This window comes from Scyliorhinus canicula, chromosome 1, assembly GCF_902713615.1.
Source record: "Scyliorhinus canicula chromosome 1, sScyCan1.1, whole genome shotgun sequence".
In the NCBI taxonomy this organism is placed as follows: domain Eukaryota; kingdom Metazoa; phylum Chordata; class Chondrichthyes; order Carcharhiniformes; family Scyliorhinidae; genus Scyliorhinus; species Scyliorhinus canicula.
The window spans coordinates 99,516,934-99,533,086 of record NC_052146.1 but is presented as its reverse complement, the minus strand read 5'-3'; the positions used below and the strand labels follow the sequence as shown (position 1 = coordinate 99,533,086).

General features: G+C 44.5%; 1 protein-coding gene across 1 annotated transcript in view; it reads left to right on the top strand.

Moving 5' to 3' along the window:
• Nucleotides 1-16,153, top strand: part of LOC119974417 (lethal(3)malignant brain tumor-like protein 4) — a 115,518-nt gene that overhangs the window by 37,067 nt on the left and 62,298 nt on the right. The window contains exons 6-9 of the mRNA XM_038813682.1: nt 4,040-4,119; nt 4,250-4,401; nt 8,768-8,844; nt 9,016-9,101. Of these exons, the coding sequence (XP_038669610.1) occupies nt 4,040-4,119; nt 4,250-4,401; nt 8,768-8,844; nt 9,016-9,101 (395 nt within the window). The remainder of the gene's footprint in view (nt 1-4,039; nt 4,120-4,249; nt 4,402-8,767; nt 8,845-9,015; nt 9,102-16,153) is intronic.

Genomic DNA, 16,153 nt, shown 5'->3' with positions numbered 1-16,153 from the left:
GTCCAGCCATTACGCTCCCCCCATTACGCTCCCGTAAGTCAGCTGACTCCTGCTGACCCCGGCCCCTCCCGCCATTCCAACGACCCCCCAGTGTGGGAATACCCCACCTCCCTCTGCCGATCAATATGCGCTCTCCTCCAGCACCGCCCTTCCCCCCAGGCCCCGCCCCACCCTTCCTTAGCGCAGGAAAAAGCCGAGCCTTTCCATCCGAGCCGGCCCCGCGCTTCATGGCGCAGTTCCTTTTTCTGCGACCTCGCCCCAGCTCCCCGACCCCGGGCCTCCAAACCCCCCTTCATCAGCGGGGACCTGCCCCTACAGTATCGGCGCCCACACTCTCTCAACCCCCACATCATATCCAATCACCCCTTCCCATGTCCCCTCTTCCCAACCCGAAACCAGAAGAAGAACACCCCCACAATACGATAAACACCTGCCCCACAACAAACCCTCAGTTTGAGTCCAACTTTTCAGTCTGAATAAAGGTCCACGCCTCATCTGGCGTCTCAAAATAATGGTGACGGTCCTGAAACGTAACCCACAATCGCGCTGGCTGCAGCATTCCAAAATTCATCTCCTTTCCAATGAAGAACCGCCTTGGCCTGATTAAAACCAGCCCTCTTCTTGGCCGCCTCCGCACTCCAGTCCTGGTAGATACGGATCTCTGTATTCACCCACCTGCTGCTCCATTCTTTCTTAGCCCATCTCAGGATGCACTCCCTGTCCATAAAGCGGTGGAACCTCCTCACTACAGCCCTTGGCGGCTCGTTGGCTTTGGGCCTCGTTGCCAGGACTCGATGAGCCCCATCCACCTCCAGGGGCCTCGGGAAAGCTCCCGCGCCCATCAGCGTGTTGAGCATTGTAACTACATATGTCCCAGCGTCAGACCCCTCCACTCCTTCAGGGAGACCCAAAATCCGAAGATTCTTCCTCCTCGACCTGTTTTCCAGGTCCTCAAACTTCTCCTGCCACTTGTGTAGCGCCTCGTGCGCCTCCACTTTCACCGCCAGGACCAAAATCTCATCCTCGTTCTCTGAGGCCTTCTGCCGCACCTCTCGAATCGCCGCCCCTTGGGCCTTCTGGGTCTCCACCAGCTTTTCTATCGACGCCTTCATTGGCGCCAGTATTTATGCTCTCAGCTCCGCATTGCAGTTTTTGAGGAACTCCTGCTGCTCCCGCAACCACCGTGTCCACACTGCTTGATCTCCACCCGTCGCCATCTTGCTTTTCCTCCCCCGCTCTCTCCGCTGCTCCAAAACCACTTTTTTGACCGCTCCACTCCAGGTCGACTCCATACAGTGCTGAGAGAACCTTACTATTACCATCCCACACTGGGAACCTTGGAACAAATGCCGTTGGGGCTCCTCAAAAGGGCTCAAAAGTCCGTTCTTGGTGGGAGCTGCCGAACGTGCGACCTAGCTAAGCATGGCCGCAACCGGAAGTCCCTCCGCACCACTGATGTGTACAATACTTTGCTTCCTGGAGTCAATGATCAGCTCTTTAGTTTTGCTGACATTGAGGGAGAGATTGTTGTTGTTACACCACACCACTCAGATCTCGATCTCCCTCCTGTACTCTGACTCATCGTTGTTCGAGATCCAATTTATGGACCGATTAGAGCCAAATTTTGCCACACAGGTAAACACTGAGGGGAAATATTCATTGAGAACCTCGCCCATCTCCTGCGGTTCGACATATATGCGTCCACTTTGGGCCTTGAGGGGTCCTATTCTCTCTCTTGTTATTCTTTTTCCTTTATTATGCTTAAATAATCCCTTTGGATTAACATTAATCCTCTCAGCCAAAGGTACCTCATGCCCCCTTTTTGCCCTCCTAATTTCCTTCTTGAGTATACACCTGTAACCCCTGTACATCTCCAGGGAACCTGATTCCAGCTGCTTGTACCTGATCCATGACGCCTTTTTTTTTCTGGCCAAAACCACAATATGGTTTGTCATCTAGGGTTCTGTATTCCTGCCAGTCTTCACCCTAGTTAATAACTCTAGTTATTTCACTTTTAAAGGCTTCCCACTTCCCAGAAGTACCTTTGCCTTCAAACAAGCTACTCCAATCAACCGTTGCAAGCTCTGTCTAATTCCATCAAAATTCGCCTTGCCCCAATTTAAAACTTGCACCTGCAGACTAATTTTGACCCTTTCCATAACTATTTTAACATTAATAGAACTATGGTCACTGGTCCCAAAGTGGTTCCCCCACCGTTATCTTGGTCACTTGCCTTGCCATGTTGCCCATGAGTAGGTCATGTTTTGCCCTTTCCTGAGTAGGACTCTCCACAAACTTCCTGAGGAAACTTTCCTGGACATACTCAACACATTTCACCCCATCTAAACCCTTAATACTGTGACAGTCCCAGTCAATGTTAGTAAAATTTAAATCCCATACTATGGCAACTCCTACAACTCTCCCCAATCACCCTGCATGTTCATCTAATTCCCGTTGATTATTTGGGGGCCTATAGTGCAACCCTAATAAGGTCACCATCCCCTTCTTATTTCTTAGTTCCACCCACAAACCTTTGTTGGATGATCCCTTGGTTATTTCATCTCTGACTACTGCTGTGATGCTTCCCTTAATCAAAAATGAAACTCGCTCTCTCTTTCCACCCCCACCCCCTACATCTGTTCCGCCTAAAGCACCTGTACCCTGGAACATTAAGCTGCCAGTCCTGTCACTCCCTTAGCCGTAGCCGCGTTGCAGTTATGGCTATAATACCCCAGCCCCACATACCTATCCATGCCTGGGTTCATCAGCCTTACCTGTCAGCCCTCTTGCATTGAGATAGATGCAGTTTAATCCAACAGGTTTTCCCAGCTCCCTGCCGTGCTCCTGCCTATCGTGTCTATTCAGCTTGCCATTGCTGAGTACTGAATATCCTTTCAGCCCCTCATTTGCTTCCCTGTGCTGAGGATCCCATCCCCCTGCCAAATTAGTTTAAACCATCCCTTGTAGCACTAGCAAATCTGCCCCCCAGGATATAGGTCTCCCCACAGTTCAGATGCAACCTGTCCCTCTTGAACAGGTCAGCTCTGCCCCTAAAAAGATCCCAATGTTCTAAGAATCTGAATCCCTGTCCCCTGCGCCAATTCTTTAGCCACGCATTCATCTGCCATATTCTCAGTTCTTACCCTCAGTAGCACATGGCATTGGAAGTAATCTAGAGATTACCACCCTCGAGGTCCTGCTTCTTAACCTTTTTATCTGCTCTCTATAATCATTCCTCAAGTCCTCATCCTTATTTCTATTTACATCATTTGTGTCAGTGTGCTCAATGACTTCTGGCTGCCTACCCTCTCCCTTGAGAATGTTCTGCAGCCGCTCTGAGATATCCTTGGCCCTGGCACCCGGGAGGCAACACACCATCTGGATTCCTGTTTGCGGCCACAGAATCTTTCTTTTTGTGGGGTATGTGGATCATTCCTTTTTCCAGTCCTACAGGGTGGGGGCTGGCGCAGGGCACCGCACCGGTGGGGGTAGGGGGGGGGACTTGCGGCTTGCGGAGCTTCAGCTCCAACACAGGGCTGCAGATAGAGATGAAATAAAAATACAGTAGGATATTGAATACCTCCATAAAGTATTCTATTTTGACACGAGTGCATTGAAAGAGGATATGTATTTTATTTATCTGTTGTTTGCTGCTAACATTTTACAGTTGAAAGACCAACATTATTTAAGAGTTTGGCATTTTCATGACAGTCCTAGCACTTGAATGATGTGCATGTGTGCTCACTAAGGTATTGCACTCCCTTCAATCTTTATGACAAATTTTCAATAAGCTGGTTTCACATGATTCCAAAAATATTCCACGCCTCCTTTATTGTACTTTTCAGTACTGTATAGACTGTATAGTACTTTTTATGGGACTAATCTGAATTTTAATTGTGAAAGCTTAGCATCTTTGGAGACAAAGTAACATGGCATTTTCCCTTGTACTTTGACATTTATTTTCTTCACATTAAATTATTGTTACATGAATTTGCGCTGAAAGAAATTCCTATCAATTTGATTTTTTTTTACTTTGTAGGATACAAAGATAGTGTCTCCTACTTAAAGTCTTGTAAAGCTCAAGCAGCCCCTAAAAATCTCTTCAGGTCGTTGAATGTGGTAAGTGTTTAAAATGCTGTACTCAAACTGCAGAATTTGAGGCTAGTGCTAGCTTTAGGTTAGTGTTACATTACAGACCAACTGTTTTAGATGTCAAACTAAAATGTCAAATTTTCTTTTTTGTTTGAAGCCTATCACCCCTTCTGGTTTCCGAGGGGGGATGAAGTTGGAGGCCGTCGATAAGAAGAACCCCTCCCTTACATGTGTGGCTACTATTGCTGATATTGTGGATAACCGCCTGCTGATACACTTTGACAACTGGGATGACGGCTACGATTATTGGTACAGAATCTGGAATGCATTAATTTGTAATTCTGTTGGGGCACATATTAGCTTTCATCATAAACCTTGCGAATGCTGCAGTACATTTACATCATTTGAAATGTGTAGCTCTGATTTCAAAAAAAGTTATGTTTCCAGACTGTTAGTTTTTTAAACTGTAATTGAAGTTTTGAGGTAGGTGATTTCAACTGCTCTCCTGTGTGTGTGTGTGTGTGTGTGTGTGTGTGTGTGTGTGTGTGTGTGTGTGTGTGTGTGTGTGTGAAATCTCTTTAAACCCTGTTTGGAATGAAGCCAGGATAGAACATACAGTGCAGAAGGAGGCCAATCAGCCCATTGAGTCTGCACCGACCCACTTAAGCCCTCACTTCCACCCTATCCCCGTAACCCAAAACCCCTCCTAACCTTTTTTTTGGACACAAAGGGCAATTCTGCATGGCCAATCCACCTAACCTGCACACCTTTGGACTGAGGGAGGAAACCCACGCAGACACGGAGAGAGTGTGCAGACTGTGACCCAGCGGGGAAGTCGAACCTGGGATCCTGGCGCTGTGAAGCCACAGTGCTAGCCCCTTGTGCTACCGTGCTACAGTGATATATTTGTGTGAAGGACGCTGTTAAGATTTAATTTGATTCTACTTTATGCAATGGAATGCAGAATAAGAATCAAGTTATTATATGGGACACATAGGCCAGCGTTTTCTGGTCCTGCCTGCAGCAGGTATCATCATGGGTATGACGGAGCCTGGTAATTTCAGCAGTTGTATGTTGAGGGCGAGTGAGTCTGAAGCTAGTCTCTACCTAAAGCAGGTTTATTTCTAAGTCGCCAAGGCAAAGTCACAGACTCTTCAAGTTTTTCCCAGACATGTATTTAATTGTAACACAAATTCAACATTAACACAGCAAAGATCTGTTGACTTTGAGCAGGAATGCCACGCGACGATAAAGTCCTGGTCATGAATTTTGTGCCTCATATTTGCTGTTTATTTGGTGATTTATGTAAACTAAAGTAGTTCTGATCTGCTGTATTGGTGAATTATGTTGTCTTAGAGTACATTTGCGAATGCAGCATCAATCCTGCCACCAATATTGACTTCAAGAACACTGTATGCAATGAGAGCTGTAAATTATAGACACCTGAAACTGAAAAATGAACTGAAAATCGCTTATTGTCACAAGTAGACTTCAAATGAAGTTACTGTGAAAAGCCCCAAGTCGCCACATTCCGGCACCTGTTCGGGGAGGCTGATACGGGAATTGAACCGTGCTGCTGGCCTGCCTGGGTCTGCTTTCAAAGCCAGCGATTTAGCCCTGTGCTAAACCAGCCCCTGGAGGTTTGGCATCCGATTCTTGGAAGATTTCTTTCCAAATTGTCATTGTTGTGTATACTGTGTTGGGGTAAAGGATGGGTTATTTATCCAACATCCATATCCCTTGATATAAAGACAGAAAGAGATGGAAAAATGCTGCAGATCTGGCAGCATCTGTGGAGAGAGGGACAGAGTTGATGTTTGAGTCTGTATGGGCCAGGGTTTAGAAAATTCCAAAGTATATCATGGAAATCACCTGACCTACAACTGTTTATTGATTTTGGTTACGATGTGCACAAGAGCCTGCCTTTCAGATGTTATTCAGCAGAGGTCTTTGGTGGTTTTAATCAAAAAACAAGCTTTATTCTACGAATTTAGTTAAAATTTTTATAAACACACACAGTAAGCATTTTTATCAACTACAAACATAAATACCCCACATTACTCTGGTAATCTATGTATAACCCTTAATAAATTCCCCCTTTAACTGTTCCAATTTAATAACAAGACCCCATAAACCAGAAACTCCTTTTCAAAGGTGTGGCCCAGCACACGGTACTCTTACTGTCCTTAAGACTTGGTATTGATACTCTTGTTCCCCTTTCCAAACAGCAGGTTTGAATTCCTTTCAGAAAGCAATTATCTCTTTTAAGTTATCAAGCTGTCTGGAAACAACTTTTGAAATGAAGATTAAATTGAAAGGAGTACAAATAAATGCCTGCTCACCTGAAAGGAGTGTTTGGGGTCTTGGGCGGTGAGGTGAGAGGAAGTGAAGGGCAGAAGTTACACGGTAGGGTGCCGGAGGAAGGGGATGAGCTGGTGTTGCAGAGGAAAGGGTCCTTTCAGACTGCTGATAGGGAGGAGACAATGTGGTTAATGGTGGCATCACGCTGGAGGTGGTGAAAATGGCACAGGATGATCCTTTGAATGTGGAGGTTGTTGGAGTGGAAAGTGAAGAAAGGGAACCCTAATACGGTTCTGAGAGGAACGGGAAGGTGAGAGTGGAGAAGTGCAGGATAGGAATCCTCAATTGAGGGAAAAGGAAGAAATGCCAGAAGTGTAGCTGTGGAAGGGAGCACCTTCAGACTAATGGGGAGGATGGAATGATTATTTGTGGAAGAGGGAGCATAATCAAGGTAGCTGAGGGAGTCAGTCAGCTTGTAATGAATATCGGTAAATAGCCTGACCCCCCCGGAAGTGGGGACACTGAACGTGAAAGAAGCTTGGAAATTGGAAGTATACTTGATGAAACTTTCCATTTTCAGGCAAGAGCAGGAAGTGGCACTGATCATTGATGAAACCGAAAAATAGGCGGTTGGGGTGGGACCTGAGTACCATGGAATTCTGACAGTACATAAGGAGGCCATGCGGCCTATCAAGTCTGTACCAGCCCTCTTAGACCCGACCTAGATCCACTCCTGTAACCCCATCTAAACACATCTTTTAACTGGGGGGAAACAGGAGCATCTGAAGGAAACCCACGCAGACACGGAGAGAATGTACAAATTACATGCAGATAGTGACCCAAGACCAGAAATGAATCCGGGTCCCTGGTGATGTGAGGCAGCAGTGCTAACCACTGTGCCACCCCAAGAACTGGAACAAGGAATGTTCCACATATCCCATAAAAAGACGGGTAATTGGGGCCTATATGGGAACACACAGCAGCACCTTTTTATTGGAGGAAGTGAAACAAGTTAAAGGAGAAACTGTTCAACGAGAGAACCAAGTTCAGCCAGGCAGAGGTGGTGGGTGGGGATTGTTTGGGTCTCTGTTCAAGGAAGAAGGGGGGAGCCCTCAGACCACCTTAGTGGGGGATGTGGGTGTAGAGATATTTGATCTCCACAGTGAAGAGGAGGCCAGTAGGGTTAGCAGACTGGAAATTGTTGAAATGATATAGGTTGTTGGAAGAATCACAAATATAGGTGGGGGAGACTGGGCAAAGGGAGAAAAAATGAGTTCATGGAGGCAGGAAAAGGTTGGAATGATTGGTCTGCAGAACAGTCCTGTTTATGGATTTTCGAAAGAGGGTGAAAGGAGGCTTTCGAAGGGGTGAGTGCGATGAGGCTCAAGGCTGTGGAGGGAAGATCTCCAGAGGAAATGAAGTTAGTGACAGTCCTGGAAACAATGGCTTGATGTTTAGTGGTGGGGTCATGGTCTAGGGGAAGGTAAGAAGTTCTGCAAGGTAGAAGTTGATATGCCAAACAACAACATCCACCACTTTTGTCAACAGGTTTAGATGGCGCCGGAGTGTGGCGACTCTCTGCGAGCTCTCCCCACACACCCTCTTCCTACATCTCATCCAATATTTTTCATGTATGGAACGATCTGCCTGGACTGTACGCAGCGCAATACTTTTCATTGTACCTCGGTACACGTCACAATACATCTAAATCTAACAATGTTGGGGTTCGACCTGAGAGAATGGAATCTATGTCCTTTGGTTGGGACTGTACAGATATTCATTTTCCTCCCCTCCTCTACATTCTGGGTAAAGTGCTCCCCTTTCCACAAAAATGTTTCTTTCACAAAACACGCTGCCACCTCATGCTGACTGACGTACACTGACCTCAAGAAGCTGGGGACAGAAAGGAAATGAGCACGCCACAAGAGAAAGTGACAGTGCTTCTGGTCCCAGTTCAGTTTCCAAGTAGTTTCGCAGTAAGCTGAGTTTTAAGTTGTAAAATGCCTATGTGAACTGCAGACTATCCATTGATTATAATTTGTTAGTGTCTATCATTTCGGGGTACCCCTTGTACGTTTTACCAGGTTGTTTTTTCCAGGTGTATCCACCAAGGTCCATTCCTGCAGACCTTGATGAACCAAGTTGGCATCCTCTTGGTCCTTAATGAAAACATAAGTTTTGTGGATTCTTGAAATTTTAGTTCTTGGATTTTTCTTCAAATTGTACTAATTTTATTGTTTTTAATTGAAATTTTTAATTTTAATTAATGTGAGTGACAAGAAGGTTAGGCTTAACTTGCAGTCAGGGAGGTTTGTTGCATCATTTGGCAGAATTGAGCATTATTGTCGATTTTGGAATATTTTTCTGTTCGTAGGTGTGATGCCAGCAGTCCATATATACGCCCAGTTGGATCATGTCAGGCATCTGGATTACCTCTTACAACACCACCTGGTTAGTTTCTATTTCACTTCAAAATATGAATCCTGTTTAAACAGCAGAATATTTGATGAATATTTCATCAAAAATATTAACCAACTACCGCTATGTCCAGATTAAAACTTTAAAACCTCCATTACCTAAATTACTATTTTAATTGACATCACTGCACACTTTTTTTTACAGAGTATAAAGATACCAAAGACTTTTCCTGGGAGACATATTTGGAGAGCTCTGGTGCACAAGCAACTCCAGCACGTGCTTTTAAACAGGTATGAGGTGGCAAACTTTTTTATAAATGTTTTTTTATTGAGTTTTCATATTTTATATATGACAAATTACAAGTTATTAGAGAGAGAGAAAAAAAAAAGGAAAACACAAAAATTTAACATGAATATTTACAGGTAAGCATCTTCTTAACAATAATTGTGGCCGCCCCCTTTAGCCAGCATACATATTTTACATTCCCCAATATGGCCGAGGCACATGTTTATAGGCATTTATTTATAGTTTGGTTTTGGGCCTTGGCTTGCCATCAAACCCCCATACCGAGCCCGTATTCCCCCCCCCCCCCCCCGGCTACCTTCCCCCGATTCCCGTCCATTTTCCCCTGGTTCTTGGCCACCCGACTATTCTTCCTCATGTACGTTGGCCACAAACAGGTCCCGGAACAGTTGCATGAATGGCTCCCACGTTCTGTGGAAGCCGTCGTCCGACCCTCGGATGGCGAATTTGATTTTCTCCATTTGGAGAGATTCCGAGAGGTCGGACAGCCAGTCTGCAGCTCTGGGTGGTGCTGCTGACCGCCAGCCAAACAGGATTCTACGGCGGGCAATCAGGGAGGCAAAGGCAAGGGCGTCCGCCCTCCTCCCCAGGAATAGATCTGGCTGGTCTGAAACCCCGAAGACCGCCACTATCGGGCATGGCTCCACCCTCACCCCCACCACTTTGGACATAGCCTCGAAGAAGGCTGTCCAGTACTCCACAAGTCTGGGGCAAGACCAGAACATGTGGGCATGGTTGGCCGGGCCTCTCTGGCACCGCTCACATTTGTCCTCCACCTCCGGGAAGAACCTACTCATACGGTTTCTCGTTAAGTGGGCTCTATGTACCACTTTTAGTTGCGTCAGGCTGAGCCTTGCGCACGTGGAGGTGGAGTTGACCCTATGCAGTGCTTTGCTCCAGAGTCCCCACCCTATCTCCATCCCCAGGTCGTCCTCCCATTTCCTTCTTGTTGCGTCCAGTACGGTGTCGTCCCTATCTACCAGTCGGTCATACATGTCACTACAGTTCCCTTTCTCTAGGATACTTGCGTCCAGTAGGTCTTCCAATAGTGTCTGTCGTGGCGGTTGTGGGTACGTCCTTGTCTCCTTTCGTAGGAAGTTTTTGAGCTGCAGGTACCGTAGCTCGTTCCCCCCAGCTAGCTGAAATTTCTCTGTCAGTTCGTCCAGTGTTGCGATCCTGTCGTCCGTGTATAGGTCCCTGACTGTCAGTGTCCCCCCGTCCTGCCTCCACCTTTTGAAGGTGGCGTCGGTCAGTGCTGGTTTGAACCTATGGTTGTTGCAGATGGGAGCCTTGTCCGACATTTTGTACAGGCCAAATTGCTGCCGCAGTTGGTTCCAGGATTTGAGGGTGGCTGTCACCACTGGGCTGGTGGAGTGTTTTTTGGGTGGGGATGGGAGTGCTGCCGTGGCGAGGGCCCGGAGGGAGGTTCCCATGCAGGAGGCCTCCTCCGCACGCACCCACTCGGCTTCTGGCTCCTGGATCCATCCCCTTACTCGCTTGGCTGTTGCCGCCCAGTGGTAGAATTGTAGATTCGGGAGGGCTAGCCCCCCCCTGGATTTTGTTTTTTGTATGACCTTCTTTGGGATCCTAGCATTTTTACCCCCCCCCATATGAACGCCATGATATGTTTGTCCAGCGCTTTGAAAAAGGCCTTGGGGATGTAGATCGGAATGGATCTAAACAGGAAAAGGAACCTGGGCAGTACGTTCATTTTGAGCGTCTGGACTCTCCCCGCGAGGGAGAGCGGGAGTGTGTTCCATCTTTGCAGGTCCTTTTTAACTTCCTCCGTCAGGCTGGTGAGGTTCCATTTGTGGATCCCTTTCCAGTCATGGGCTATTTGGATCCCCAGGTAGCGGAATTTATTTCGGGCTTGTTTGAACGGCAGCCCCTTTAGTGCTGGCCCCCCCCCCCCCCTGCGGGTGTACTGGGAAGATCTCACTTTTGCTCATGTTGAGTTTGTAGCCCGAGAAGGCTCCAAACTCTTTCAGGAGCGCTATGATTCCGTCCATGCTGCTTTGTGGGTCCGAGATATAGAGGAGCAGATCATCCGCATAGAGTGAGACTCTGTGCTCTCTACCTCCCCTTCGGATCCCCCTCCAATTTTTTGCTGCCCTGAGCGCGATTGCTAGCGGTTCGATTGCTAGTGCGAACAGCAGCGGGGACAGTGGGCATCCTTGTCTGGTGCCCCTGTGCAGCTGGAAGTATTGGGAGTTGGTATTGTTGGTCCGTACACTCGCCATGGGAGCGTTGTATAGGAGCTTTACCCAAGCGGTGAACCCTGTTCCAAGCCCGAACCGCTCCAGTACCTCTATGAGGTATTTGAGGTGGCAAACTTGTGCTCAGGAGATTATTAGAAATTGAACACGGAAAGGTCACTGAGCAACCTTTGATTATTTCCTGTTGTAAACTTTATGTAGAGATATAAACATAGAAAATTCAGATATCATTTACTCAGGAAGGAGCAAATAGATTAAATGGCTTAGGGATTTTCTTTTACCTGTTGTGTTGTGACAACCAATACTTCATTTTCTTTCAGTAAAAAGACTTATGAAATCTGATGTAAATCACTTTGTGCAGGACAGCTAATGGCCATTCTCCATGTAGCACATGTTTGAACGTGGGCAAAGCTAGTGTCATAACATTTATGATTCAATAATGAGTGATTTCAGGGTTCATTAATTCTTTTGACCCATTATATTTAAAACAAATCCCCGTCATCTTAAATTTAAATTTGCAAGTTTTTAAAAAATCTATTCTTTTCACTTACCTCCCATCTTTGTGCAAAGACTTCTTAAATCGGTTGTGTACGGCAGGCATTCCTGTGCCAAGTGTTATGGGCCAGGGTTTAGATTACTCCAAAGTGTGTCATGGAGTTCACCTGACCTACAACTTTTAATAGATTGTGGTATGGGGAGCACATAGTCCACTCGACAGGTGTGGTACAGCAGAAATGGAAAAATATTTTTTCAAGCAAAACAATGTTTATTCTATGAACTCAAGTTAACCTTTTTAAATATACAGTGAACATCTTAGCAACCATCAATTTAAATACAACTCCCAAAGAATACAACACTAAGTAATCCTTAATAACTTCCCAAATAACATCCAGAAGACAGAAGAAACACCTTTTAACAGAAGCACATTAGGTTTACATTCACTACTGAGAACATTAATAGTTCTGAATTCACCAAATGATCAAGAGATAGTCTTTTCATGGCAGAGAGATCAACAGTACACCTGCTCTGTCTGGCTTCGGCTCCAACACTGAAAACAAAGCTAAAGCACACCCTGCAGCAAACAGCCTGAAACAAATATAAAATGCTGACACAGCCCAGCTCCCCACACACTCTGACATCACTGATAAACATGCATTTCTTAAAGGTACATTTCTTAAACACCCATTTCTTAAAGGTACTCTTGCATGACACCTCCCCCAAGAAAAAAAAACAAACCATCAACTTCAAGATGGTTTCATTTTTCACCTTTTCACTATCCTTTAAGAAATGCGCACACTAAATATACTTTTTCGTTTCAGAAAAACAACACATGCAAACAGATATAATAATATAGTCCATTTTTGTTATTCTTCCTCCAACTGAAATCCTTCTCGATTGACAGTCTCAACGAGAAGATCCTTGCACGATCTGTCCATTTCGCTACGCCTCGGTATTTCCCCTTAAAGGTAGATACTATAGTTCAATCTGATCACAGAGTCCCTTGTAATTCTCCAACACATGAGCATTGGTTATCACAGTTTTCAGGCCGACAAATGCCTGTTGAAAGTCTGCTGTCCACTGAAATTCTTCAGCAAGTCCATCACGCTACAAAACATTTGCACAAATGTTCGATCAAATTCACTCATGCCAAGAAATCGCATTATTTCCCTTCGACTCACGGGTATTGAAAACTCAGTAACTCTTGGTTTCACATCCCGTATGACGATTTGACCCTGTCCGATTGTATGGCCAAGGAAAGTGACTTGGGCTTTCCCAAATTCACCTTTGGCTAGGTTTATCACCAAACCCGCCTTCTGAGGTTGATCGAATAACTCCATCGGATGTTTTAAATGTTCTTTCCATGCCAGGCTGAAATTTACCAGATCGTTGATGTATACCGCACAATTGGGTAATCCTGAAACAACTTTGTTAGTTAACCGTTGAAATGTGGCTGGTGAGTTTTTCATGCCAAATGGCATAACTTTGAATTGATATATACAATCTGGAGCCACAAAAGCTGAAATCTCCTTCGCCCTTTAGGATAAAGGTACCTGCCAGTAACCTTTTAAGTAAATCCAGTCTGGAAATAAAAGCTGATTGTCCCACTTTCTCAATGCAATCCTCCAAACGGGGATAGGATAAGAGTCAATTCTTGTAACTATTAACCTTTCTATAGTCCACACATAACCGTTGGGTTCCGTCTGGTTTTGGTACCATCATTATGGGTGTCATGAGAATGTCGCTTTAAGAAATGGTTAGCTGCTTATGTTACTGCAGTGATGTGGGTGGAGTTGAGCTCTGGTTCTGCTTTTTAGTTTCACTTTGAGAAAAGCTTGGGTGTGTCTGGGTTTTCCAGTGAGCTGCCACTGATCTCTGCCATCCAAAGACTATCTCTGGATCATTTGGTGAATTCAGAATTATAAATGTTATCAATAGTGAATGTGAACCTAATGTGCTCCTGTTTAAAGGTTTGTTCACTCTTTTGGATGTTAAAAGGACAGCTTAAATGATTACTTAGTGTTGTATTCTTTGGGGGTTATCTTTGAATTAATGGTTGCTAAGATATTCACTGTTTGCTTTAAAAAGGTTAACTTGAATTCATAGAATAAACATTGCTTTGTTTTAAAAAACACTGGTCCATTTCTGCTGTAGTATACCTGCAGAGTGAGCCGTGTGCTCCCCATACCGCAGTCTATTAAAAGTTGTGGGTCAGGTGATCTCCATGATGCCTAAACCCTGACCCATAACATGGGTGAGCTCCATTGGTGCAACCCACTTCAATTGTGCCATTTTTAAGCATACTCTCAATCTCTTTGTTAACCTGTGCCAGTTTTAAAGGGTTAAGTCTGTATGGATGTTGTCTGATCGGAACAGCATTTCCCACATCTACATCATGTATAGCCATTTTAGTACTTCCCAATTTATCTCCACAAACGTCCCCATGTGATATCAATAACTCTTTCAGGTCAGTTCGTTTTTCCTCTGGAAAGTAACTCAACATTTTTTCCCGATTTTTAAGAACATCCTCGTTTTCCAATTTAATTTGAGGTATGTCAAATTCACAGTCATCTGGATTTGGTTTGTCACTTTGAGTTAGAATCATTGAAACCCCTCCTTTTGCTCTCCTTCCCTTTCAAAGTACCTTTTAAGCATATTCACATGACACACTCGGTGAGTCTTCCTGCTATCTGGTGTTTTTACCACATAATTCACCTCACTTACTTTCCTTTCAATCTGATATGGTCCAAAAAACCTAAAGGCTCACCTATCACTGGTAACAACACTAAAACTTTATTTCCACTGGCAAAACTACGAACTTTGGATTTCTTGTCCCTGACCAGTTTCATCACATTTTGTGCAACTTTTAAATGTTGTCTAGCCAATTCACCTGCTCTATTTAATCGTTCCCTAAAATTTTGACACGTAATCCAATAATGTAATTTCCGATTTCTCACTCACCAATTTTTTCTTAATAATTTTTAAGTAGTCCTCTTACCTCATGACCAAAACTTAGTTCGAAAGGACTAAATTTGGTTGACTCATTAGGTGCATCCCTAATTGCAAACAGTACGAGTGGAATCCCTTTATCCCAATCCTTTGGATAATCTTGACAATAAGCCCTCAACATTGTCTTGAATGTCTGATGTCACCTTTCTAATGCTCCCTGCAATTCTGGATGGTACGCAGCTGATTTAAATTGTTTTATTCCTAATCTATCCATAGCTTCTTTGAATGACCTTGAAGTAAAATTCGATCCTTGATCCAGTTGTATTTCTGTGGGTAGTCCATATCTAGTAAAGAATTTAAATAACTCCTCCACAATCTTTTGAGCTGTAATATTACGTACTGGAATGGCCTCTGGAAACCTAGTAGACACATCCATTATCGTCAAAAGATATTGATCCCCACTTTTTGTTTTAGGAAGTGGTCCTACGCAATCAATTAGGACCCTTGTAAAAGATTCCTCAAATGCTGGAATGGGTATTAAGGGCACTAGTTTTATCACTGCTTGAGGTTTCCCTATCACTTGACATGTGTGACATGATTAACAAAATTTAACTGTATCTTTATGTAGTCCAGGCCAATAAATATGTTTCTGGATTTTAGCTTGCGCTTTCCTTATTCCCAAATGACCTCCCACTGGTACCTCATGTGCAACTCGCAACACCTCCTTTCTGTACCCTACCAGCAATACTACTTGATGAACTTCTGCCCACTTTTCATCCGCCTGCATATGTAAAGGTCTCCATTTTCTCATCAAGACATTACTTTTACGGTAATAACATTCTGGTATACATTGCGATTCCTCTTCTGTGTATGCTTTCTGATACATCTGTTTTATTTCTATATCTTTTTGTTGTAACTCCACCAATGTTCCTGAACTAAAAATATCCACCTCATCCTTCACCTGTTCTTGTTCTTTTTCAACCATCTGATCAAAAATTGTTTCTGATAATTGCACTTCAACTTCATCTTCACTCTTTGATTTATCCTCTTGTCTTAACCTGTGACTTTGCAACCTTGTTGCTACACAATCCGGAAAAATCCCAGGATATTCATCCTTCAACACTTCAATTGTCTGATTTTGCACTGGTTCATCAACCACAGGAGGCATCACTCCCACCTGCGATCCAGCTATGTCATTACCCAAGATAAACTGCATTCCTAGACAAGATAGTTTCTCTATGACTCCGACTACCACTTCATCACTCTTCACTAGACTTTCCAACCTTACCTTATTTAATGGAACACTACTCCTCTCACCCTGAATTCACATATTACACCTTTTCTGGCAACATTCTTCCCAAACTACATAACTCCTC